The 27,987-nt window shown below is 37.2% G+C and overlaps 1 protein-coding gene across 4 annotated transcripts; it reads left to right on the plus strand.

The window, feature by feature from the left end:
• The first annotated feature begins 1,710 nt into the window (after nucleotides 1-1,710).
• gtf3c2 (general transcription factor IIIC, polypeptide 2, beta) lies at nucleotides 1,711-26,506 on the plus strand. 4 transcript variants are annotated; one of them, XM_041975109.1, is made up of 21 exons: nucleotides 1,711-1,960; nucleotides 2,581-2,700; nucleotides 3,971-4,520; nucleotides 4,690-5,253; nucleotides 5,398-5,525; nucleotides 6,691-6,875; nucleotides 7,197-7,285; nucleotides 7,543-7,620; nucleotides 8,004-8,102; nucleotides 8,331-8,558; nucleotides 8,684-8,795; nucleotides 8,888-9,005; nucleotides 15,290-15,321; nucleotides 15,474-15,603; nucleotides 15,790-15,934; nucleotides 18,399-18,560; nucleotides 20,847-20,925; nucleotides 21,540-21,668; nucleotides 21,855-22,082; nucleotides 22,447-22,554; nucleotides 24,750-26,506. In XM_041975109.1, the coding sequence occupies exons 2-21, from the start codon at nucleotides 2,676-2,678 to the stop codon at nucleotides 24,948-24,950; spliced, it is 3,390 nt and encodes a 1,129-aa protein (XP_041831043.1). In that variant the 5' UTR covers nucleotides 1,711-1,960; nucleotides 2,581-2,675; the 3' UTR covers nucleotides 24,951-26,506. The 4 variants fall into 4 exon arrangements, with proteins under 4 accessions (XP_041831043.1, XP_041831045.1, XP_041831044.1 ...); XM_041975111.1 differs by having other exon boundaries at nucleotides 7,200-7,285; XM_041975110.1 differs by having other exon boundaries at nucleotides 1,711-1,809.
• Nucleotides 26,507-27,987: the final 1,481 nt, after the last annotated feature.

Below are 27,987 nucleotides of genomic sequence, written 5' to 3' on the forward strand. Positions count from 1 at the left end.
CGTTTCATCTACCGCTTTTAAAATCTCATCACATCTGCCCGTAAACTCGCCTTTTAGCTCGCCTTTTAAATCGTGAATCGCTGTTATGATTTCTTTCTTAACAAGGCTGAGTTCGCTCTCTTGCTCTGGAGAATACGCCGAAGGGGAAACAGCATCTTCCAGGCTAGTGTTAGCCTCTTCTGCAGGATTAGCCTCTTTGCTAACTTTTTGCTCTTGATGTTTCCCAAAGTCCGGTGGCAGCTTTGACTGTGTCGTTAATTTCCCTTTCTCCCTGCTCGTCTTTACGTTTGGCATTGTCTCTTCACTGGGACACTTCGCCTGTGCTAATTAAATCTCAAGTCTGCAAGTTGCAACAGGATTTTAAAATGAAAATATATCGGAGCAGGTTACGCGTGACTGTCTAGAGTGCGGCCATTACCGGAAGTCCACTTTTTCTTTTTTACTTTTATGTCAACCACTAAGACTTTGCTTTTAAGAAATTTTTCCTTGTGAATCGCTGTCAAATAATGGGGAATATTAATTTTGTAATAAGATAACTGATGGCACTAAGATGCATTATAATGTTCTGCCCTTTTTCATTTGTGATCTATTGAAATGAAGCAAATATTCACGTTGTGCCCAGAATTAGAAATTCTAATAAATTTGTTAATTTGTAGTTAATTAGGTAGACCTGTGTAATCTAATACACACCAGTTCAACATTTTGTGACAGTGTATGACAGTCTTCATCTTGCTTTAGATTAACATGTTGGTTTGGTCAATATAACACATGTTAGGGATGACACAATGTAAATAACTTAAAAAGATATGATGCATGGAGAGAATTCAACTTAAATAATATCCCATGGACTTTTTCATTATATGCGCGTCTATCTGCATCACCTTTGGACGTAGCATTTTCTGATATCCCTTTCTAAAGCTGCAGGTAAATCCAAGCTGAAGGTGTAAAACACTTTCTATGAAAATAGAGGAACATATAATACCGATTTTATAATACTACAAAGATATTTTCCAATATTTACAGAAATATTTGCTATGTTATATGATCATCTATTAGGGTACCATTTGTCTAGCGCATTGTTTAGCTTGTGCAGCTGTACAAGACTAAAAATAAAGTTTCAAATAAATTTTGAAAGATCCTAAGATATTTACAGTTTCCCTTAGAGATTAATAGTTGTTCTCCTTTCATTTAATTTAATTAAATCCATACATTTAATTAATTTTTTGTCAAAAAAAATAAAAATATTCCAGCACACCAAGTTACAGATGCATTGACAACAAAAGACAACAATGCAACCTAAAGCCAAAAATGGCCATTTAAATTGGGATTTTTCTGTACAAGGTATAGTGTGTCACACTTCAAAGCACCACATATTTTTTCATTAAAAAAAGGGCTTCACGTTGCAATAACATCTGATGAAAATGCATTGCATCCTCTTTACCAAAAAACACTGTCACATTTTATTTAACTTACATACACAAGGACTTTCAGTAAAAACTTTAGTTTAGAAGCATTTCCCCGATATTTTCATATTACCTGATCTTTAAATTGAGATCTTAAAGGAATTTGTATCATACTTTTCCAACATGTTGGCACTTTAAACAAAGACAGTTATTTCCCAGCTAACGTGAAACTATATCGTTGTAATACCACGTTCCGCTGGTAGGGGGCGGTGTAACGCCATGCTTACACAGTAACATGGCGGTCTGATGCAAGCATAATATAGGTTTCACCTCTCAGAAACAACACGGCTGATTTTAGCAGTTTTGTCGTCCGTGAAAAGTTAAAAACAGCTTATTATAAGGCAATGTAAGTACTTCGACCCGTTTACCTGTGACGTGTTTATCCCCGGTATTTCTGTTCGGGATTCGATCTCGAGTGTCTGGAACACTGTTACTCGAGTTCAGTGCATGGTTTTCCAGCCATCGCCACCCGAGAGGAAGTCAAAAGCAGGCACACGGTGAGCTTTTAATGGGGGGACTTGCTTTTGAAATAGAAAAAATATTGTAATGATTCAGTCAATGTAACGTTTCATTTTTAACTACCACTTTAGCTTGTTAGCTTAGCCCGATGTGTGTTAGCCGGATAGCGATGTGACTTGCTAGAACAAACGAGTATCTTAAGTTTATTACTTCAATTAACTCGCTGCTTTATTTCATTTATATTTATAGAAAAAGATATTTGCCGAAATTATAAGAAACAGTAAACAATTATGGCTATTAACTCTTTGTGCATATATTAGAAAAATACACTTACTAGTTACGGAAACGGCGTAAAATACTCAAATTTTGAATAGAGTTTGGTGCAAGTATGACAACCGGATATTGACAGTGTCGGCAATTTACGTCTGGCTGTGTGACTCCACTTTTCCACTAATATTTCAAATTATTTAGCAAGTTTTTAGAATATGAAATTCTCTATATATTTAAGATTTATGAGATATCACTGTATGTATGTAGTAACTGTAAAAACCTAAACATTGTTTATGTGCCATTTTTAAAAGCTGTGGATTTGTTTGTTGATGCTGCATGCTAGTTTAGTGATTAACAGATTTTGATACTTTTTTATTATTATGTTTAGGAATTCCATTTATTTGTGCAGCAACTAGGAGAGTAAACTTAATCCACACATGAGGAGGCATCTTACAGGACAACCACACCACTAACTCAGAGCCTATGGATCCCACTGACTCTGAAGAAGGTTTGTAAAGAGTTTAGCTGATCCCATATGTGTGTCTGCATGTCTTAACACTATTGTCTGCTACAGCACAGTTTACAGTTATTATTATTATTTATTTTTTTAACAGTGCAAAACATGCCCTTTTATCAGACATGTAATCTGCAGCATTATTAACTTGATAAATCTGTCAAAATGAATGTGGTAATGTTGGTTATGATAGAAGTCCTGCTTTGTAATATGCAGGAGAACTGTTTGTTCAGCTCTGATGATGCATCTAAGAAGTCAAAATGACATTTCGGATTGGGATTTTTGGGACCACACAAGTTTACACTTTTCATCAGTCCATCTTAAATAAATGTTATATCATAGATGATGATCTCACCAGGTTCTATGCAGACTTATGTTAAAGTCTTCATCCATATTTTCACTGTAAACACTTAAACATATTTACTTTTAAAAGGCTTTCTGAGTTGTTTCTTTATCTGTTCCTTATTACAAGCTAGCACAATTACCTTTGCATTGTTAAGCTTGCTTTTTTTTGGGAATTACATGCATTTTTTCTGTATCTTCACATTTTGAATTCTTTCAGAAACATCTCAAATTCCAAAATATACCCACTAAATGACTTTATTTCTGAGAAAATGTCTCAGTTTCAGCATTAATATATATTCTTTTACATTCTTTGCAACTAAGAATAGTATTTAAATTATTTCCATGAAGTATTTTTTTATCTTACATTTTTAACAGCAGCCTAAGCCCTTATGTTTAAAAATACCAAAAGTATTTAATGCTGTCAATTTCTAAGTGTGAATTGATTTTGCTGCAGGCAAAAAAAATAATAAAACGTAATTAATAAAATTACACAAGAATAATTTAAGGCATGACTTTTCAAAAATTTTTTCTAACCACATCTGTAATATTGTATATTGCTAAATAAAATAAAAGTGTTTTTTTGTTCATTAATCCTAATTGGGAAATCCAGCTCTGCATTTAGCCCATCTTTAGATGGGCCAGAGAACTGAATTGCCATGTTTCAGCACCCAGGAGCCCACAGTGGGCCCAGTCCATGGACTTGGGTTCACTAGACCCGAGCCCACTGCTGTAACCAATAGGCCACCGTCACTCATGTTTATTCCTATTGTAAGGATACAGACTGTATGAGTAGCATTTGTTGAAGTTGTAGTTTTAGAAAAAATAGTTTGTCTTTTTTTTTAGCAATTTTTGTTGACCCTTTTTAGTTGTCTTGACTGTTCTGTATTCAGCTGAAATAACAATGTCACTGTCCTTGCAGGAGTGGAGAAGCCATCAGAGCAGTTATCACCCAGCTCAAAAGGAAGGCAAAGGAAGAAAAATTCTAAATATCTTGATTATGAAACTGATGACATGGGTGTCACCGAGTCAGCCACAAACAAAACACCCAGAAAAAACTCGAGCAGTGAAGGAGAAAATTCTCAAAAGAGTCCAGCAAAAACCACAAAATCTAAGACTGCTAAACAACCAACAACAGAAGGGGATGGAGAATCAACAGATGAACCAGCTTCAGACCAAACTGTAGCAAAATGGTCTAAAAACCAAGGAAGACCCAGGAAAAGTGTGTCGAAAGAGACATCTAAAACAGCTGTCACCACTGGTGGAGACGACCCACTTGGAGAAGCTGGAGAGGCTGTAGTTTTAAATTCTGTGCAGCAGGAAAATGGCACATTAAAGCCAAAGAGAAAGTATGTCAAAAAGCAGCGTGTCCAGGAAGATCCACCACATGAGAAGGATCCCGGGAAACCTTCGACTGAGCCTGAGGAGAACGTCGGACCAGGTGGCCGTCGCAGGAGAGGGGCTGCTAAAATGTAAGTCACATGATGTTACAGTATAAAGCAAGAACTTTAGTTGTACTTCTTTTAGCCATGTACATTCAGAACTGAAAAGTCAGGAAGAAATAGTTCATGTTCAGTCTAGCACCTGAAGTCCACAAATGTGAATCTTAGCTCATCAGAGATCATGAATAATATCTTCCAGGGCATTGAAGTCATCAGAGCAGTGTCTTCAGTTATCACCCAGCTCAAAAGGAAGGCAAAGGAAGAAAAATTCTAAATATCTTGATTATGAAACTGATGACATGGGTGTCACTGAGTCAGTCACAAAGAAAACACCCACAAAAAATTTGAGCAGCGAAGGAGCAGATTCTCAAAAGAGTCCAGCAAAAACTAGAACATCTAAGACTGCTAAACAACCAACAACAAGTGGGGATGAAGAATCAGCAGATGAACCAGCTTCAGAGTCTGTTTGCCAAACTGTAGCAAAAAGGTCTAAAAAACTAGGAAGACCCAGGAAAACTGCGTCGAAAGAGACATCTAAAACGGCTGTCACCACTGATGGAAACGGCCCACTTGGAGCTGGAGAGGCTGTAGTTTTAAATTCTGTGCAGCAGGAAAATGGCACATCAAAGCCAAAGAGAAAGTATGTCAAAAAGCAGCGTGTCCAGGAAGATCCACCACATGAGAAGGATCCCGGGAAACCTTCGACTGAGCCTGAGGAGAACGTCGGACCAGGTGGCCGTCGCCAGAGAGGGGCTGCTAAAATGTAAGTCACATGATGTTACAGTATAAAGCAAGAACTTTAGTTGTTATTCTTTTAGCCATGTACAGAACTGAAAAGTCAGGAAGAAATAGTACATGCTCAAATGTGAATCTTAGCTCATCAGAGATCATGAATAATATCTTTCAGGGCATTGAAGTACTTCCATCTTTTGGCAAAAGTGGAATCTCATCCTACTGAGGATGAACCCAGCTCCCCGCCACATGCAAACAGCAAAGACCACGTCTCAGAACAGGGAAGAGGGAAAAGAAGCAAAGGTACAGTGGAAATCCTGTAGCACTGTGATGATACTGCTTTTAGTTTGCACTATTTATTACAATCTACACTGTGGACATAGCCAAAACATCCATCAGGGTGATGTGTAATAGGGGCATCTTAATTAAAATAAATGGTTTGCTTTCATGCTCTTTTTAAAGTGTAAACAAATCCAAAGGTGGAAAATTCAAATAGGAAAAACAATGAGGTCCAATGTGGTTTGTTTAGCTGAAAAGTGCAGTTAGGAAGGAAAAATAACACAGAGATAACATTAAAGAAATTCTTAACTTTCCACTTGACAGCGAGTTGAGTTTCAACAACTCAAATGCCTGTAAAGTTAATTTGAAGTAAAAAAAAAAAAACATTTTCTTTTAGTACATTTCAGCACAATGAGTGAAACCAGGCAGAAACTACAATCCTGCTCTATGATAATGTAATGTAATGTAATGTAATGTAATGTAATGTGTTAAAACATTTCTGTTTTAAAGATGCAAGCACACAGATTTTGTTAGTTTGGTTAGTCACTCAAGCTTGTAAGTTTGTCTGTCCTGTTGTCCGTCTTTTCTGTCTGTTCATATTGTCGAAATATAACCATATCAGTCACCACTGCCAGCTGTGTGCGCTAAAGGTGTTTTTTTAACCAGTCAAACTTAAGCAGTCATCTATTCCAGCTTGTATACATGCTAAATTAAGCTAGCTTACATCTTTTCTAATTTCCCGAAGTACATGGTGCTCCTGTCCCAGCATGCAACATGGCATGACGTAACTTCACATATACATGCAACAGATTAAATGCAATGCAGATTTAAAATCCAAAGTGTGCTGTTGTCTTCTAATGCTTTCTCTTGATATTGAACATAAAACTCCAATGTACTCTCTTTTTAAAATAGTTTTAAATGATTTTTATATATGGTATAGTTGACCTTCCCTTTTAACTAATGGAAAGGGAAATATAACCATTGTTGTTTATACTCGTATCAAATTGGTATTCAGGAAGTTTGAAGGACAGGGCAGTGCTTTGGGTTCTTTATTATGTTGCTCAAGCTTTACTTGCTTAAGCTCGGGTATTTTAGAGGCTTTCAATGACTAGTCTCATCATCCAGTTAACTCCCAAGTTTCCACTTCGTCTTTCTGTATTCTGGTATTATTTATTATATCTGCTTTTAGGTCGAAAAAGGAAACGTCTAGACAGTGATGCTGCAGAAGACGAAGACTTTGTACCAGATATTGAAGAAGAGGCTGATGAGATGGAGGAAGAAGAAGAAGAATACGAGGAAGACATCTCAGATGCAGACTCAGACATTGTTGAATATGGAAGAAGACCAAAAGCTTTTCATGTCAGCAGGACCTATGTTAGTGGTTTTATAATCTTGACTGTATACATTTAAATTGCAGTGTCACAATCCCAACATGCTGATTTACTTATGTACAGTTTTTAGATGACTGCATCCTGAGTTGTGGCACTAAATTGACAGAGAAAGATATTTTTACTTTCTCATGTAAATCTGGTCTTTTAAGTGTAACTTATGGGAATTTTGCAGCAGTTATCAAAAGATCTAAACCAAACTTTTTTTGCTAGGAAAGAGGAATGAAAGTATGTGTAAAGATAATGAAACTGGACTATAAGGAAAGGAAACAGAAAATGCATCTTCATACAGCTTATTTTTCTCCAGCAGACATGTTCTAATGGCAGAGGTCTTAATGGACTCTCTCATAGTATCATAAATGCTCATTGGGAGTCTGCTGAGACCACCAGGAAATTGTAAGTATCTAAACAGCTGGTTGTCTTTTTCTCCGTCAGTTTTATTTATGTCTTTGTTTTCAGCATTATCTCTTTCACCACTATCACCCTTTACACCAACACCTGTCATGTAGATATTTTAAACTCTGCACCAGAAAAATTAACGCTTTTTTCTTTTTTTTTTTAACCACATTACTGTAAACCCCTTTAAGTACAAAACAGAAGCACTTGATTATTAAACTGCTTGTTTCTTGGTGGTGTGTGTTTTATGTTTTCAGCCGGGAGGAGCACCACAGTAGCTGGGTGTTCCCGGACTGGATTCCTTCTGCAAATGATTGGGAACCTGTTCCACAAAGGTAGTTATTTAAGCCTTATTTAGTCCATTAAACTGATTAATTAAAATGTTATTTACTTAATATAATAAGGAAACATTTGCCACTGCAGAACACTGTATTTAAAGATCTCAGCTCTAGTTTAGGTTTTCATTTAATTTCTGTTTATTTAAATGTATATAAATCCAATCCGCTTCACAGAAACAGGGTTTGCAGTGGCTGTTTTACAGTAGCATGAAAACATTGGGAGACTTGAGATAAGCTGGAGGTTGTGCAACCCCAGGTGTGACGTACAATACCAGTCCACAGTTTGGGAAAGTGTGTCCATCCATCCCAACATTTGACTGGTAGTGTATCTCCATGGTAAATTAATGAGTAAAAATTTAACATCATCTGTGTTTTTTCAGTGATCTTGAAGAATATCTGCCTCAGGAGCGTCGTTCTGCTACTTTTAAAGTGTCCAGAGAAAATTTCACAGAGGAGAGCCCTAAGCAGACACTCAGCAGGTGAGATTTCCTGAATCCAGATTTTATAATCAGCGTTTTTCTTGGAGTCTACTGACAAACACTGGAAACTGAACATGACAGGTTGACTATTTGTTTTGGCTTTATTTATTTTGCTAAGTGTTATAGTTGGTTTTAGAAGAACAAAAAGGAAGTAGTTGAGGCCATTTGCATCTAAAAAGTTACATTAGATCTTAAATAATTTTGTCCACATGGTAATTTTTCTGGCAGATTCGAGGCAGTGCCGGCTCACCCAGACCGCTGGGACATGTTTCTGTTTGCTGGTGGACCACTCTGGACCCTAGAATGGTGCCCGACCCCTGATGGTGCTCCTGCCACCCAGTACATTGCTCTGGCCTGTCATCGACAGATGGACGACTTGCATCACGTAAACCAGACTTGCACAGGACCTGGCCTGGTTCAGCTATGGGACTGTGGCAAACTGGAATACAACAACAGGTAAACATGACAAATGCTCTGTGAGAATCCACAGATACAGAAAATTTAAGGCTGCTTCTTTTACCTTTATGCATCATTCATTCTCTGTTGTGTTTTCTTTTGTTCCTCCACTCTGCTGTCTGCAGACCAGATGCCCAGCCAGCTCTGGTCTATGGTCTGGCCCAGGACAAAGGTGTCATTTGGCATCTGAAGTGGTGTCCTGCTGGAAGCTGGGAACTTCCCAGCTGTGTCAGGAAGGTATTATGTATTTAAAATATGATTTGAGTTTTATTCTGTAGCTGGCATTATCTGATATTGAAACTCTCATGAGATGCATGTCCACCCTTTAGGCTCCCTTCCTGCCCAGGCTGGGTCTCCTGGCTGTAGCCACCTCCAACAGCATGGTCACCATTTACAGTATGCCTCACCCTGATGCTCTGCTTTCCAACAAAAAAATTGCTACCTCTGGTAAGACTAAGATTCTTCATCAGAACTTCAGCTTTTTAGATTTATTTATAGTGTTTGCACAGTTTAACAGGAGGTATAGGCCTTGTTCCATTTCCCTTATTTTCCTGTTTTCCACTTCTGTTAATCCATAAATGGAAAACTCTGTACTTAGGTCTGTAAATCCACACAGAGAATTCTGTAATTCCAAAGTACATGTCCTGTTGTATTCATGGACTTGATAGCCTGGATAGACTGGATAGCCTTGTTAAAATCATGGAATGAACAAAAAAGCGAGAATATTTCAACCAAATAAAAATATTTACTTGGATTGGTAACAAGTTATTGAATTTAGTTTGTCCAAGACCAGTTAAATTATTATCCAGCATCATTTTAACTCCCAGTAAAACACACAGATTTTTCTTTGGGTTTGGCTGGTTAAATATGACTAGAGTGTGTTGCTGCTATCTACTATCTAATGGTGACACATATGGACTAGAGTTAGTGGTGGGTGTCACTTCCTCTACTATCCACTGCACTCATGGTGCCAACTTTAACATTCAAACAGAACTAAACATCCCAACAACATTACCTAAATGTAAACATAACACAGGCATTTAAGCACATAACTCACATTTAAAGTCACTAAAGATTAAATAGATTTCCCATGAGCCTTTGCAGTCTTTGGACGCTTGGTATACTTGGAAAGGTGTATGTAATTAGGACACGTTTACTATGTTAAACTTAATTGTAGAACTTTGAGAGTAAAAAAAAAATCTCACAAGACTCCAGAACACAGGACTTTAGATATGTTTAAGTTTGAGAAGAAGTCATTGTTCCCATGATGCAATGCAGAAAAAAATACAGGTAAAAGTTATAATGGAAAATTCCTTCGAAATTTTTACAGTTCATTTCCCCCTATTTTTATAGACATTTCTTAGAGTGTGGAGGGACTGCTTAGATGTGCACATGATGAAGTATGTTCTGTTTTCAGCAGAGGGCAGTGTTGGCTTTTTAAAGCCTAAAGTTAGAGCTGTCTGTTGTAGCCTGTGTGGATACAGGACTGCAGGTGTGGTAATGCCTGGTTTCTGTTTTAATCATGCCAACACTGTAAAATTAAACAGTTCTTTGGAATGAATTAAGTCTCACTAATCTTCAACCAGCTTTGCTATTTTACTTGATATATTTTCTCCCACACAACACAAGTGATAAAGGTTAAACGATGTGTTTCTAGCAGGAGTGGGTTTGTAGAGATTTACATGGTCTTCTTAAATTATTTGATCAATTCCATGTATTACAATTGTGAAAAAAAAGTTGCTCATGTTGCAGTAGAAAAAAAATCTAAAACAGATGCAGAAAACAGTAAAATAAAGTTGTACTCTTTACTTTTCTGTTAATTAAATAATTGACAAATGGCTTCAACATTAGTCTCATTAGAGGGAATTTATGTTGTAGTTACTTATGCGCAACCTGATGAACTCAATACTAAGTATGTAATCAGTCAAACAGAGAGATATCCATCATATCAGACACAGACCTCATTAATTGGACCACATCTTATGCTTGAAAAAAATTACGCTGCCTTCAAGGGTCCTCACTCTGCTCTTGAGTGTGCATGAATAATGCTTGAGGGTCTATAAAACTGCTTCATGCAGCTTAAACAATGACAGTAGTTAAGACTTGAAAGCACACATGCACACTGGGTGCTCTCCAGGAGTGCATGCTCACATTATGGATGGTGGAGCCTGTGGTCCAGTCTATTCGTATCACTGCGTCAGCCGCCTCTGGGGCTCTGCTGATAGAAGCCAGTGTGAATGAGATTAATGACCAGCTTATCTGCCACATCCATCATACACAGAAACACGGTTATGTCTGCATGTGTGTGTGTATTTATCTGTCTGGCTCTGCCAAGTGGTTTGGGATAATCTAGAACACAACACCAGTCCAAGATCATTACATTTAAGGAAAACATGAACTACATGAACTATAAATGATTACATATTTGTATTACAGCTGACACAACATTCTTCCATCCCATTCAGGCTGATCAATGCTGGCTGGTATTCGTGAAGAATGGTGCTATTTGACATTGGGTTGAATACTGAAGAGTTTTTCTTTTTGTTCTGATTGCTTCATCCAATAAATATTTTTTTATGAACTTACCTCACACTTAATTTACTTAAAAAAAACTCAGTTATTGATTTTAGGCCTTAAACTTGCAGTAGTTGGAACTGACACCCACCAGCTGGTCTTTTTCTGATTTAAGGGAATCATTTTAAGGGAGCTGATTTAGAGTTATTTTAGAGTTATTTACACATGGCTTGGTTTTACAGCTAAAGAAAATATCCATTGCTATATTCAAACATAAATGGCTATATAAATGCTGACATTTCTATTTTCTAATTTTCTCTGTTGCTTCACGGCTTATGGTTTCCTTTTTATTTTCTAGTCATGGATTGTTGGGTTCAGTTTGCAAAGAGCAGCCAGTGCTGCAGATCAGCCCACTGCTCCCAGCAATAAATTATCCATTCTTCGATTTTTCTTTTTTTCTTTTTCTTTCATTTTTTTCCCCCTCTGTGTTAATTCATTCCCATTTGTGTAGTCTCTGTAGTGGACATGTGAAGGAGTGGCAGTCTGTTCGGGAAGTTCTCAATTTGTTGTCTGTAGTACATGGGTTACACTCGTGTACTACATACAACCCTGTAAAGTATAAAGGGGGTGTGGAAAATGAGTGAGTGACCGTATATGCAGTGTGTATGCACTTATAGGTCACTTTATCAGGTCCACATTGCTAGTACCATGTTTGACCATCTTTTGCCTTCAGAACTGACTTAATTCTTGGTGTCACAGATTCAAAAAGGTGTTGGAAACATTTCTGAGGTTTTGCTCCGTACTGACATGACAGCATCACACAGTTGCTGCAGATCCATAATGAGAATCTCCCGTTCCACCACATCCCAAAGCTGCTCTGTTGAGCAGAGATCTGGTGACTGTGGAGTCCAGTGAACTCATTGTCATGCTTAAAAAAACCAGTTTGAGATTATTGGAGCATTGTTATTCTGCTGGAAGTAGCCATTAGAAGATGCTACACTGTGGTGATACAGGATGGACATGGTCAGCAGCAATGCTCAGGTAGACTGTGGTGTTTGAACTATGCTCAATTTGGTACTAAGTGTGCCAAGAAAATATCCTCCTGCACCATTATACCAACACCGCCAGCCTGAATTGACGATACAAGACAGAATAGATCCATGTTTTCATGATCTTTCCGTCAAATTCTGGCCCCACCATCTGAATGTGGAGCTGAAATGGAGACTCATCAGACCAGGCAACATTTTTCATTTTCTAGTGTCCAGTTTTGGTGAGTCTGTGTGAATTGTAGCCTCAGTTTCCTGTTTTTAGCTGACAGGAGGCACCCGGTGTGGTCTTCTGCTGCTGTAGCCCATCTACTTAAAGGTTGGATGTGTTGTGTGTGATGTTATCCTGCAAACCTTGGTTGGAACCAGTGCTTATTTGACTTCCTGTTGCCTTTCCATCATCTCCACCCAGTCTGCCCATTCTCCTCTGACCTCTGATGTCAACACAGTGTTTTGGCCCAAACAACTGCTGCTCACTGGATATTTTCTCTTTTTCTGACTGTTTTCTTTTAAAAATCCCAGTAGATCAGCAGTTTCTGAAATACTCAGACCAGCTTGTCTGGCACTAACAACCATGCCATTCAAAGCCACTTAAATTACCTTTTTTCCTCTTTTTGATTTTCAGTTTGAAATTCAGCAAGTTGTCATGACCATGCCTAATTCAGGTGTTGCCATGTGATTGGCTGATTAGATATTTGTGTTAAACCATTATACAGGGTTGCCTAATAAAGTGGCTGGTGAAGTATATGCGGAAGAAAAAAATTGGTCGTTTCCAAGTACAGACTTGCTTGTCCCTTTTATGATTTTAACCTGTGATCAGTAGGAACAACACAAAGCTGCTGATGCTGCTGTGAGGAAAAAGTTTAGTTCAAGAGTACTTGTAATGCCTTTGAGGGTTACATTTAGAATCTTTTATATAGATTTTCATCCCATATTCTCTAAAAGTTTTGCTCAAGCTGGTGCTCTCAAGGACTCTGTAATGGTGTATAAAAACCTTTTATTTATTTTCTTTTAGCTTTCAACAAATATCTCCATCACTTGGTGAAATGGTAGGCGGTTGCAATTATTTCTATTTACTACTGGGTTAGGGGAGGGCAGGAGGTGGAGATGAAAAATTACCAGTAAATTACTTTAGATTCTTATAGCCTGACATGATAACCAATAATTTCTGTTTGTCCATATCAGTCAAAAGGGTTAAAGGTGAAATTGGCTCTGATTGGTTTAAACTGGGTGTGTATGTGTGTTTTCACCAGCTGTTCGCTACAGATAATTATAAATTGCTTTTGTCCATTCAGTCACCAGAATGAATGAGTAAGTGAATGAGAGGAGGAGGCTGTTAAAGAGTGCAGAATTGGAGGGCGGAGGGGGTAGGAGGTGCAGAAGCGACTCAGGGAAAAAGGAAAAAACAGACAATAGGGAGAATGTGAGGCGGCGCAATGAACTCACATAATTTACAGCACCGTTCTCCATCAGACAAGGATCTATAATTGAAATGACAAAGAAGATGCATCACCGAGCAGGTTGTTAGTGTTGGAAGCTATGAATTTTAGGTCTTGCGGCTGACACGTCTTGTATCCCTGCTCTGTCAGTCATCAAGGACTTACTTGGACTTGGGGGGGGGGGGGGGGGGGTTATATGGAGGCCAAGTGTATTGTGGATTGTCATTTATTACAAGAACCAGTCTGTTATCAATCTTTAGTTAAAGCCTAATGATTGTCATGTTAAAGGTATTTATTTAGATTAGGCTTTATAATAAAAAGTTATTTCAAGGTTTAATGTAAATTAGCTCTATTAATGTATGTATTTATATTCACTGTTAACCGAACGTTGTGGTGATGTGAGAAAATTTAAAAGCATGTATGCATCTAAATGAAAGAAAAAAAAAAAGGCAAAGCTTGATATACAGCCCAAGAAGCTTGGATACAGATGATAGTTTTTTTTTAAGTCAAGTAAAGGTAAATTTAGAGTGTGAACGGGTGAAGAGGACAATATTGATTTGATCTGAGTAATCTGAACTGGAGGAGGATGGAAAACTAATGATCTGGAACACTGACACCACCTTTTGTTATTGGATTTTACATTTATTAAACACAACAATAAGCATCAAGGCATGAACAGCTGAGTTGTTGCAGTGCTAAACATCCAGTTGCTGCCACCTGCGATGTCAATGGCCGCTGGTCCATTCAGTATTTTCATATCTTACCGATAACTTGGATGGATTACTGTTAAGTTATGTAAATTTAACATAAGATCCCTGATATTTTGGTAATAAGATGATTCCCATTGTTTTTCATGACTTCTGCTTAACGTCCTCCCCATGAAATTTACTAAATTTTATCGCCAGACATTTCCCTTTTATTTGCTTTTACATACAATACACTTCTATTCCCACCTGTAGTACCAATGCAGATGCCTGAGTTTGGTTCAGCTGGAGGTTTTTCCTTCCTGTTGAAAGAGAGTTTTTCCTCTCCACTGCTGCTGTGTGCATGCTCAGGATAGGGGAATAAATCAAAGACAAGATTTAATGTAATCAGTTGGTTTCCTTAGCTAGGCGATTATTATTTAGGACTTTACTCATAATTAACACAGTTGTATTGGATTTGTTTAAAGTGGATTAAATAAAGTGTATTAAGTTAGACTGTATCTAAAAAAGCCTTCAAACGACTTTGTCGTGAATTGGCATTATATAAATAAAGCTAAAATTGGAACTTTTGATTCACAGATTACTGTTGCTTTCTTTTTATACAATATTCCAAATGTTTTTACACATTAACGTGGTTAACATCACATCCCAAGTGTCAGGATATTATTCAAGCTCCTTTATAGGTTTGATGTTGCAGCATTGTGCACAGCAAAGAGGTGGTCGGCATGTTGTACAGCTAAGTTCACAGATGCAAACAGAATAAGCCTCTGCAGATGTGCACATGCCAGAGCTTCCTATCCACAGGCACGTAATCCGCCTACAGGACATTGTAGATGTGTGGATCCTAGTGATTCTCTCTAAAGTCTCACATCATATTGTCCACATTTTTATTCACGTTTCTTACAGCCAGTATTAGTTTCTACTTTTTCTCAAAGAACTGTTTACACTTGTTTATGCAGATTTTAATAGTATCACCATGAAAGACAATTACAAGGAAGACTTTTAGTTTGTTTTTTTTGTGTCCACAGCAAAAGACAACATAACACCACCAGTATACAAGGTAGGTTTCGGTCTGTTTTCTTATTTCATCAAATCATGATGAGACAAGCCTGTGTTGTAAAACAACACATAAAATATTAAAAAGAAGTACACAGGACAATATAATGTCCAATGCTGTCATTTGAACTGTTGTTCCCCTCTTGTTTACTGTAGGTACGAGGGGTGGTGACACTGAAACTGGGCTCCATAGGAACCCCTCATCATGAGAAGAGTGGAATGGTCCTGTCTATGGATTGGCTGCCTCAAAAACCACATAACATAATGGCTATTGGATTCTACGATGGTGTGCATTGATTTGTTTGTGGTGTTCTTGCTTTACAATTTAAAAAACAACCTAAAGAGGAGCCCAGATCTCTTCAGGCTCATCTGTAATGCACCTTTATTTTTATTTCTGTTGCAAAGCATTGAAGATAAAGGATCAAGTATTTTTCTTTTCTCTTTCTTTCCTGCTTTATTTCTCCATTTACAGGTATAGTTGGTTTATGGGATCTTTCAACAAAGTCTTCGCTGTTGCGCGTGAGAGAGCCTGGCAGGTCTTTGAGTCTGCTGCCATATCGTTGCATACCTGCTCACAACCACGCAGTCCGGGCTCTGTCCTTCTGTCCTGCTTCCAGGTGAGCATTTCATTCATTAAGTCACCTGTGTTCTGATGCTACTTTTACAGGATGCATAAGGCCTCTGGATGTATGATGCCCAAATATGTTTAAACAAATTGTAGGTGGAAGTAAGCCAGTTTGGAGAAATGTTATATTAACACATAGGTAAACACTGACTGGTCTAAATCTGTCTTTATTACCCCTCATTGAGGCTCTCGTCCTTCTTTTTTTCCATGCTCCATTATTCCACTAATGTATGCACAGAGCAGTTAAATAGAAGACTTAGAAGGGTCATTAACATCATCTAGTATTTTTTGCTGCAAGGATCCACTGTGCAAGACAATGCAAGGGGTGAAGTAGTATCCTGGTATAAACTGGGGTAAAGCTGACATGTCCCAGTGCTTTTTTTAATGCATCAAATCCACAGTGAGATTTAATTACTATAGTCAGGTCCCATTGAGAATGTTTATGGCGATGGTGGTCATTTGATAATAGATTGACTTTTCTGTCTTTCCATGATCATAGTTTTAATTGTATAGGTAAAGATCTGTTTCCTACACCACCCCTCTCTGATCCCAATGTTAGCTTTGACTTTTTATTTTAGTCGGCTTTAGGCTACAAAATAAATGTGCATTGACTAACAAAGGGATGTTTTTTCATGATTGCATTGTTGATTTTAACAGTTGGTAAGCCATAAGTTAACAGCAGTAGTTCGTAAACCATCCCAGCATATTCAGAGAAAGACATTCACCTTGCTGTGTTAGTCACATGAAGTTGTGAACACTTGCTTTGCATAGAAATTGGTGACTTAAGTTGTCAATAAAATCAATTTCAGTGTCTGTCTGCCATTCACCATCAGGACTTTGTTACTGGAACCAGCAAAGAAAACTACCTATAACGTATCCTAGTAGACGAGGAAATCATTTGGTTCCTAAAGATTGAATTGAGAGAGCTACAATGTGATTATAAAACAATTATTGATGCATCTTTTTTCACACCATGTGACTTCTTAGTTCTTAAAGTCAAAGTATTTGCAATAATCCATTATTCATTTGCTTCCAGTGTATTTTATTTATACTAATAGAAGATGTATGACTAGTTAAAACATATTTCCCAGCACTCAAAAAGAACAGACAGCAAAAGAAAATATAATACCAACATCAGTGAAAAAATAATTAGCTTTTAATCATTCTCTCTTTCACTATATTGATAATTATTTATACATTTAATTGGTCCCTTTATAACTTCTCTATTTGTCTTTTTGTTATTTTACAGATTTCTTTTATGGTCCCCTTAATCAAAATCAAACTGAGTATAAATCAAATATAAGTTTAATTTTACTCCATGTATATTTATTAATAGGTCTCTTTAGTACTCCTCAGTCTGTGTGTATTGTTCTCTTATTAATACAGCAGTAGTCTCCCAAGATGTCTCGTTGGCCAGTTAATCCCCTTCAGGCAGCAGTAACTGAAACACCTGCAAATACTAATTGATATTCTTATTGCATGACTTAACACCACTGCAGCATCGTTCATCTCTGCACCGTTCTGGGACTAATTTGATAAACAACAGTTTGTATTTTGTTTTCTAGTCCATAAATACAGAATTTAAGTTGAATAAATGAGAAAAACATGAGAAATCATGCAGAGAAGAATCTCCCAGCTGGCAGCAGAGACTTAAGGGAGGTTGAGGATACATTATGTCACCTGGAACACTGACTTATTAAACGCCCTTATTGAAAGAAATAAAGCTGCCACTTCTGTGTTACCTTTCTGTTTCTCAACACGTTCTACATTTTTTTCTGAAAGAAGAACACTCATTATTTCTCTCCTCCCTCCACTGCTCATGTCCACCACATAGAAATCTGTATTGATTTCTCTGTCTTCATTTGTTTTATGGCCAACGCTGCTGTCAGATTTGATCAATGTAAGAAGGAATGATGAATTCCACTTCAAGCATTGCATTAAATTCACATATTCAGACATTTTCTATTAATACAGAACTGCACAACTCCTTGTTTCTTTACATTTTGCCAGACTTTCTTGTAGTCTTGAGAAATAGTTCTGCAGGTTTTCTGAAGGTCTCAAAGTTTTTATTTGGCCGGGGCTTTAACCTGGGCCGGCTGCACCGAGAAGATCTAGCCTCTGTAAACGAGGCAGTTGTGCAACCAGTTGAGCTACACATTGCTCCTATTTGCTGCTTTTAAACACATTTTTAGTTCAGTTCTTCTATTTTTTTCTGCTTAACACCAGCCTATGAATCATTCAAGCATTAAATAAACACTAAACTCCAGGGAGGAACCAGCATTGTGTCCAAGTTTTCCTAGCAATATATGAAGAAATGAGGAGTGACTCCAGACTTGGAACAGTACTATATTTCCACTCCTGGAAAGTAATAAATTGTTTTCTCTCCACGAGCATGTCATTGATTGAAAATAGAGAAATTGATCAAGTTGTAAAAGCTTTGCGTCTTTCTCTCTCAGATACCTGCTGACAACAGCAGGTGAGGACCGCTGTGTGAAGACGTGGGACCTCAGGAGGCTCTGTGATCCCCTCACTGTTCAGAAACGCTCTCTGGTCACTGAGCTCTACTGGCCATTAAATGCACCTGGACTTTTGATTACTGAAGATTGCTCCTTTGTAGCGTAAGAAAACTCTGTCATAACTTCACATTTCACATTGCATAAGGGATGTTATCTCTAGGGAAATAACTGATCCACTTGCTAGCAAATGAAAAGCGGTGCATTAAGCAAAATTCGGCTGCAGCGTCACTCTGTGTTTGAGAAGAAAAAGCTGTATTCTGCAGTTTCTCAGCCTTGGGACACTGCTGGACAGCAGCTCCTCCAGAAATGTTCATAATAGACGTCACTGCCATGAAACAAGTCTTAAGTTTTAAGTTCAAAAAGTTACATAGTCCGTCTTTAATGAAGCACGAGGAAATTAATGTTAATGTGACCTTGTGTATGTCTGAATAATCAAATGGTTTTGCTTAAACAAATTGAGGAAGCTTTCAATGTTTTATATCTCATGCATAGACATGTAGATAAAAGATGAATGTGAAGCCGTCGTAGAAGAGCCCTAGAGGTTAATACCTGTGATGGCAACTTGTTGCTGGCTACAAAAGAAATTAAACTACAGCAGACTTTGATTCAAAATGCCTTAAAAATAGCACTAGAGAAGTTTTCAACCTTGCAACTCTGTGTTTTCGAGTCCTTCTGACTTTCATTACGTACATTCCTGGAGCCGCTGTTGCCCTGTTGCATCCCGAGGCTGTTGAAACCGCACTTCACAACTTTATTTTCTAGCAAACAGCATCATGTACCAGCTGCGTTGCTTCACATTACCACGTCACAGGCAGCAGCTGGCCGCCATGACTGATTCAACAAGTGAACTCTAGAGGACATTATCAGAGGAAAAGAAAGAGAAAGTGACAGAACATAAGATAAGATGAGTCAACATCAGACGACTTGGATGCTCAATTAGCCAAAACTCTATCAAAGTTCAGTGGTGTTGCTTTAGGCTCATAACCTCAGTCATGAGTTAGTAATGTGACCACATTTCCCACCAGTCAGTACAGTGTAATGAGCTACTGTTAGTTTTGAAAAAGATTATTATTAAACTGTTGTTTTTATTAAAACAGGTTTTAAGTATCACTCTTTTGATAACAGTGGAGCTACGGACTCGCTTTATGTCTTTTGACTTATATATCTGAAATATCTGTTTTAGTGTTTAAACATAGCCCAGTCCCTGAACCTTAAAGGATTTTTGTTGTTCAGACTAAAGGATTTTTTATGTGTCTATAACTAACCATTAAAAGTAACCCTGAAACCCTGAAAACACTCATAATGCAGACTCTTCTTACCAAACTAGCCAGTAATGTTTTGAATTGAATATTTAGTTTCTCATGACATTATATCCTTGGCAAACCAAAAGGAAAGATTAAAGATTATTACTTCTATGGTTATTTAGATATTTGTTCATTTTTTTTCTTGTTGAAGACAAATGAAGACAAAACTGAGATTATTCTGTTTGGTAGCAAAGAGAAGAGGGTCAGCATTGGCAAACACCTGGAGACTCGGGCTCTTAAAATTACCAACCAAGTTCGTAACCTGGGAGTGTTGATAGACTCAGATCTGACTTTCAGCAGCCATATCAAAGCTGTCACTAAGAAGCTTTTTACCAGCTCAGAAACATCAACAGAATTAAAAGTTTAGTCTCCCATAAAGACCAAGAGAAACTCATCCATGCATTCATCTCCAGTAGGCTGGATTACTGTAATGGTCTTTTAACAGGACTTCCTAAAAAGAGCATTAAACATCTGCAGCTCATCCAGAACGCTGCTGCTAGAGTTTTAACCAGGACTAAGAGATCTGAACACATCACACCAGCTTTAAAATCTTTACACTGGCTTCCAGTCAGTCACAGAATAGATTTTAAAACCCTTCTGATCATTTACAAATCCCAGAATGGTTTAGGCCCAGAATACATCTGTGATATGTTCAGAGAATATAAACCTAGCAGAGCTCTTAGATCCAAAGACTCTGGTCAACTAGTCCAGGCCAGAGTCCAGACTAAACATGGAGAAGCAGCATTTAGCTGTTATGCTGCAAACAAATGGAACAAACTGCCAGTGGAGATTAAACTTTCCCCAAATGTAGACATTTTTAAATCCAGGTTAAAAACTTTTCTTTTCTCATGCGCCTATGCATGAAATCTGCACGGTAACTTTTTTTAACTTATCTTGCTTTTAATCATTTTAATGTAATTTATTATTTTATTGTGATTATGTGTTGATTATGTGTTGATGCCTTTTACTATTCTAAATATCTGTAATGTCTTTGTTTTATGTAAAGCACTTTGAATTGTCCTGTACATGAAATGTGCTATACAAATAAACTGCCTTGCCTTGCCTTGCCTTGCCTTGTTTACAGGAGAGGTTCACAAGGAGTCCATTACTTTGACCACTACATGCGTTCCTACTTTCCAATTCTCAGGAGTACATCTGTGTGGGTGAGTTCCAGCTTTCAATGGCGTCCACTAATTCAGCTGAACACAAAGTGTGTAGTCTGCTTTTCACTTCAGCAAACCCTCGAATCACAAGCACCACAATCTGAGACCTTTGTATTGTTATTATTAAACATGTTGTACTTTGTTTTTGGACCTAAATGTTTGTCATACATTTTTAAATTAAAACTCAGATACAGGGTGGTAGGTAAAAATTAATAAATAATACTATTGAAAGCTAAAAATCAAGTGTTTCCCACAATACTTTGTAGCTTCTGCACCCTGTTTATTTCCCATAAGGCCTGGTTGAATATGTAAACGGCTTTAAATCAGAATTTTTAGATAATATTTTAGTCCAGATCAAATAGTTATAGGAGCACGAGTGCATCTTGATCTTATAAAGCTGGAAAACCAGTAGGAGTCTACTCAAACTGATTCCTGCTTGTTATTCGATATTATGGAGTCATTTTTTTCCATAACTCTAAGTCACTTTGCAGCTTAATGTGTTTAGGTTGATATTAGTCTTCATATAAAGTTGCAGTCTGTGAATATTATGCTCTGAATTGCTCCAGCTGACTCAAAATCTCATTTTCTATTGGTTTGTTTATGTGTCTTTGCAGTCCATGTCTTATTCTGAGTGGCTACACTCTGTGTTGTCGACAGACGACCTCGGTGAGGTGATCTTCGCCATCTTACCTCACTTGCACTACAATTTTTCCCAACTCAAACGAGTAACAATGAGACGTTATGTAAGTACAGTTTAAGCTAATAACATGCTGGAATAAAGGATGAAAACATACTTTATTCCAGAAATTTGTTTGTTGGTATGATATATATTTTACAGCTGATTTAATAAAGGATATTTTGTGAAGTTGCAAAGAAAGAAGGTCTGATGTTTGACTAACTGTCTCTTTTATTAACTGTTTCCCCTTCAGCCTGTCTGCTTAACAACTATGGTGCCTTGTGATACAACAGAAGAAAAAAATGAAAGGATGGGAGGAGTAGAGGATGCAGGAGATGTTGATGGTGGGGAGGAGGGAGGATCCCCAGATGCTACACCTGAGGGAGGAAGAATTAGAGATGAAAAAGGTGCTCATCTGCAATTCCAGACATACAAAGAGGCTGTGAAGAAATACTACCTGCACTACACCGATGGAAATATGGTAGGTTGACGACCATCTGCATTGATAGTAATCTTTATTTAATTTTGTTTGTATTTTTATGAAAGACACAACAAAATTAGGTAATATATTAGAGAGAATTATTTATACAATGCATAACCTGCTCTAGTTATGAGAGACAACGTTAAGGGGGGGCAACCAGCAACTTGATTATTTTGGATTTATAAAGGTATAAGAACCACAGAATTCCTTAAAACAATCATAAAACAAATAAAATTTCATATTTTTGTTACATCCTAAGATCTTCATATAAAGTGTTTGGAATAGAAACATTTTCTTTTGTTGGTTGTTTGAAAAGCATTTGGATTGAAGCTGCTGTATTTCCATTTCTCCCCCCGATTTTCAGAGGAACCTCGTTAAAATCGAGAAACGAGCTGTTTGGAAACGCATGAAAAGCACAGATGGGAATACAAAGAATAGCATGGATGACATGTCTTTGGCTGCAATACACAAGGTATGTAGAAACACACACCGTCAAGGGATACTAAGACTTCTGCTGCTGCACCACATAAAGAAAGAAAGGGAGAAATATAACAGTATGAGAGAGGAAGGAAACAGGTGAGATGTGCCTTCTTTCCTCTGCCTCCTCATCTGATGGGCAGCTATAAAGTCAGGCCGAATGTAATGATGTGTAAAATGAGAAAAATGTAACCCTCAGTGGGAGGAGGGAGTGGGGAGATGAAAAGCAGCCATTTCAGGGTTTGATGTGTTTAATTTTAATAGACAGGTTTAAGGTGTTGCTGTGGCCTCTTGGGTGAAAAGATCGACGGGCGCTTCACGACATGATCTCGAAAACAAAATGCCTCCAAGGTTTGGGCTGGTTCTTTGTCTGAAGGGAATAAATGGAGGAAAAAAGAGGGGAGACAGAGACTCAAGATGGGAAAGATTAAAAGCGAAAGAAGTTGCACATTAGGAGGATTTATTAGTGATGAGGAGAGGAATAGATGAGTTTCTTCAAAGAAAGGACTGAGGGGGTAGTGGGATTGACTCCATGAAAGCTACAGCTGAGTCATCCAGAGTGGAGGGAAGAGAAGACCTGAAATGTGGGCATAAATAAAACTATTTACTTTACTCAACTAGCAGCTGAAAAGGGTCAAGCAAATTTGATGTATGTGGAGTCCTAAAGCGAGCCATCACTTTCAGAGCAGTTAGTTTAATGATAAAAACATTGACAGGAAATGCAACAGGTATAAATCCTCCTCTCAAAGGTGCCAAAAGACTCTTTCTTCTTATTACCATTCATGTTCTTTATAGCAAGAACACACCACTCTGCTGTTTCTAGGTTACCTCTTACTTAACATTCAGTTAACACAATATTAGGCCATAAACTGCAAACAGAAAAAGCATGAATATACCTGCAACCCACTGAGTGTCAGGTGTTGAAGTTTTTTTTTTTTTTTTTCTTCTTCTTCTTTTTCAAACAGACCTCTTGCAGATCTTAATTTTTCCTCAGCAAAAAAACTCTAAAAAAATGGGTTGATTCTCTTAATCCTAAAAAAAAAGGCATTTTGAGGCCTTGGCACGACTGTAGCCTGCATGCTAGCTTGGCAGATTGTCATCACGCTGCAGTGTGTATGCTCATGTTATTATCCCTCTTGCTATGGTTTTTGTTCTTGGTGTGGTCTTACTTCTGAAATCTTGGAAAGAAGGCCCACTGGAGACTTTGTGCACTTCCAGGTTTGACCTTTAAAGCTGCAGATTGTATTATTTCTGCCTGCATGCTCACGCTGCTTACTTTATGCAATGATATATATTGAATTTTTTAAAATCACTTTTAGACTTTGAATAATGGACATTGCAAAATATCTCAGAAAGCACAGTTAATTATCTCAGAAACTGTTTGCCTGAATGTGACGTGACAGTGAGGCTGATGTACAGGACAGTATTTACAAGCAGAAAGCTTGTAAAGCTTTTTTTTTTTTACTGCCACTGCTTCTGTTTTGGTACTATTACAGCTGTTATCACATATTGCCTTCTCTAACAGTGACTGGCCTCAGCTACTGACAGCACCATCTGTTGTGTACTGCTGCTTCTATTACAGCTGTTGTTAATGCTGATGTTGCACAACCTGAGCTTCATGCTTGTTTAAAATCCTACCATTTTTATTTTTGTTGGTTGTTAATATTAAACATTGACAGTGTGTCAAAAACATGAATCTTTAAAATTAAATTGTTTGGCCATTTCACCTGCATATAGTTCAACACTGACTGATTCAGCATAAATTAAAACTACTTTAGTTTTAATATGTTTTGTAAGTTCGTTGTAGTCCAAGTAAAACAAATCTATTACATAATCCACGAGTCCAATAACTGTGGTCATATTGGTCAATCATTTTGAAAAACTAATAATAATTGCCTATTTAAGAAAACAATGGATTGCATCAGATCTTCTCTCTTCTCTGAGCATGCACAGGGCAGCTGGTGACAGTGGAGAGGAAATACTTCCTTTTAACAACCTCCAGCAGAACCAAACTCAGGAAGGGCGGCCATCTGCCGTCTTTTAGTGCCAAGAAACTTCACTGATGTTTCTCTCAGCTTCAGAAACCAACTGTAGATTTAGTAGATATTATAAATAAACTTATAGTTTCTGGTATTGAGACCACAAATAAGCAACATCTTGAGCCATCAACTGTCCTCTTCCTCTCTTCAGGTACGTTTCAACCCCAACATGAGCAGCCATGTTTGGCTTGCATTTGGGGGCCAGACAGGTCTGGTGAGACTTCACTGTTTGAGGACTTTGATCAGCCCCAACATCAACAAGATGATTGATGAAAGCCAGGCTCACTTCAACGATCTGTACTCTCTAAAAGACCAGACAGAGGCCGTCCAGACAGCAACAGAGGAGCTATAGCAGGCGCTTTACTTCACCACACATTCAGGAGGTGGATCATCCTGTCACACAAGAAAACCTGCAAACAATCTTAGTATTTGCATTTATATTTGAACGTTGTGTAAAAATCTGATAAAGTGATTATTATACTCAGGTGTTGTCTAAAAGGGAAATTAGTTTAATAAAAAACACATGGCTGGACCTTGATGGAGGATTAAAAATATTTTTTGGTGTTAGAGAGCCGCAAGTCTCTCAACACAAACTAGATTTTAAATTTTCAGTTTTGAGACTTTAACAGCCGTAAAACTTACATGAAACCATTGAGCAACCAGCACTAAACTCCTGTAACATCAACCCAACCAAAATCTGTTCATGTGAGTAACTGTGAACGCGGATGAGTTTCATCAAATGTTCGGAAAGTTAGTTTCTATGCATCCCTGATGCTTGAATAGCTGGCGGTAATGTGCCTTATTTATTACTTATAAACAGACTAGTTTTGTTTCTCACATTTCACCATCAGGTTAAGTTTTCATAGTTTTGTTTTTAATCTTGTCACAGTGACTTCACAGGTTGTTTTTCCTCTGAACAACAGCAGAAGGTTTTTGTTTTCAGTTTGAGGGGATTAGATTTTTATGTAAATAAACTGCTGTCAGGCTTCACTTTGTGACTTTGATGGTAAATTTCGTTGCTTTATATTTTCTAAAGTCACCTAGTGACTTTTCAAAGACACAGTTGAGGCAGAGGAGAGGAAGCAGCTCATGAAATGAATGCTTCATCACCACCTCTTCACATTCCCTTTTAATTACAGTTAATACCCAGAACTGAAAAATATTGATTAGGACAGCAGATTTAATGTGTTATGATGGAAATAAGAATGAGAATTGACTTAAATGATTTTAAACTTGGATCATTTCCACAGTAATTGATGTCCCAATCCCATCACTGACAAGCTATAAGATGTATTCTCTGGTCCTGAAATAAACAAACTTACAATGAGCTTCAAAATATAAAACTTTACATTAAAAAATGCACAGAATCACATTAAAACAGCTTAATGTGTCCATCTTTCAGCTGCAGCCTTCAACATGTTATCAAGTTACCAACCAGACTTTAATATTAGAAATACTCCTAAATTCTCAACAAAGCTTCAAAACTCCAGAAAATGTCATTTTGGACATTCTCAAGTAACATTTGTGAAGAATTACCTTTTGATAAAACTTTGCTATGCTTTGAAAACTTTAAATGTATTTATAGTTTTCATGGCAGGACCGCACAAGCCTTCTTACTTTTCTGCTTTTCTTGGTTCAGCTAGGTACTGTTCGTTTTTCCTTACAGTAGGTGAATTGTTCAGTTTCTTTTTCAACTATTTGCGTTTAGTTGCTTGTATGATGAAACCTTCTGTTATTTAGTTATTCATAGGGCTGGGCAATATATCGAGATATTCAAATATATCGAAATTTTATCAGATGCAGTATAGGAGGGAATATCGTTTATATCGAGATTGCTTATTTTGAGTTAAAAACATCTTTTCTTTTGCATTTTGCACAGCTGTATTTTTGTTATGGTCATTGAAAAGTATTTTTCATTCATTTTGTTTTAGGAGCATTTAATTTAATATAAAGCTACGTTAATTTCAGCCAACTGTTTTAATGCACATGTGCTGCCGATCCTTAATAAAAGTGTATTTAGCACTGAAGGCTGTAAATTAGAACTGTCTTTTTGGTTACTTGACCAATATATATATATATATCGATATATACGATATATATCGAGATATATATCGTATATGGTGATTCAGGTAAAAAATATCGAGATATAAGATTTGGTTCATATCGCTCAGCCCTGGTTATTCATATATTTGAAAACACTTAACATTTGCTCTGATAACTCCTTTTGTTCTTTCAAAGCTGCAAAATAGTGTTTGAGAGATAAAGTGAATATCTCCTACAGCTGTAGGATTTAAATGTATATCTTATCTGTGATAAAAAAAAATGGTTACAGATAAAGTTTCGTATTTAGCACACAAAAATATAAATTTAACACAAACCGTTTATAAAAGTTTTAAACCTTTAATTTGTCTGAGTGTCATTTATATTTTATTTATGTCCTCAGAACCATCATTAACAGGAGGAATGATGAGAGCAAAACTAAAATCTATCAGAATTTCTTGGGTTTTTTGAATACCTGTTTTAAGTAATATTTAAAATAATAATATGTCTGTGTTTTAAGTTATTTTTGTTCTCACAGCCAGTTATCAATCAAATATGGAGTCTGTCACTGGACAAAATGTGACAAGTTAGAAAAACCTAAAAAACTGCAACATGTTTGCTGATATTTTCTATTTTCAAACATTTACATTCCTTTATGATGAATGTTCATTACTGATGTAATCTTATCAGATAAAATCCTTAAGAGCAGTGTTGTTACTGGACACATGGGTTCAGTCCTAATTCCCACCACGTGGTCCTGGAAGTGGTTTAGGAGTCTATTTTTTGGGGGAAAGAAGGAACATAATCAGTGACCACTAGTCCTCATCCTTAACACAAACCAAAATGGTCGGGTCAGGAAGGGGAACTCGGACTAGGCCTTTCTTCTTGAAATCTACTGACAGCATGCCCCTGACTTCTGATTTTGTTGCAGCACTCTTGAAGTCTCCCTCTTACACAACTCACCCTGCATATGCAGAAAAATAAAAAAAACATTTCTAGTCTCAGTTTATAAAGTATGCCAACCCATGCACCATTTAGAAATCTGTACCCAATGATGCAGTGATGAGGCACAGATTGTTTTTAATTTTAACTAGATTAATAAATAAAATCACATTATCATGTTGTCTGATGGGATCTTTTAGTCGTATCAGTTATCACATATAAGAAATTGCAGAAATTAGACAACATTAAACCCATTTTAGATGTATTTGAGGACATTGTAGCCACACAGTACATCCATGTCTAGATTTTACTCATAAAATATTTTTGTTTGGAGCTTCATGAGTCAGAATTTGAAGAAAACAAGCCCACAGAAATGGAGCAGTTATTCTAAAATAAGACCCATCTCT

The sequence above is a fragment of the Melanotaenia boesemani genome, chromosome 22 (genome assembly GCF_017639745.1).
Source record: "Melanotaenia boesemani isolate fMelBoe1 chromosome 22, fMelBoe1.pri, whole genome shotgun sequence".
NCBI lineage: Eukaryota > Metazoa > Chordata > Actinopteri > Atheriniformes > Melanotaeniidae > Melanotaenia > Melanotaenia boesemani.

Coding starts and splice junctions, on each gene's coding strand:
- gtf3c2 (XM_041975109.1), top strand. CDS start 2,676: ATGGATCCCACTGACTCTGAAGAAG. Junction 5,254..5,397: donor CAGAGAGGGGCTGCTAAAAT/GTAAGTCACATG, acceptor AATATCTTTCAG/GGCATTGAAGTACTTCCATC. Junction 7,621..8,003: donor TGGGAACCTGTTCCACAAAG/GTAGTTATTTAA, acceptor GTGTTTTTTCAG/TGATCTTGAAGAATATCTGC.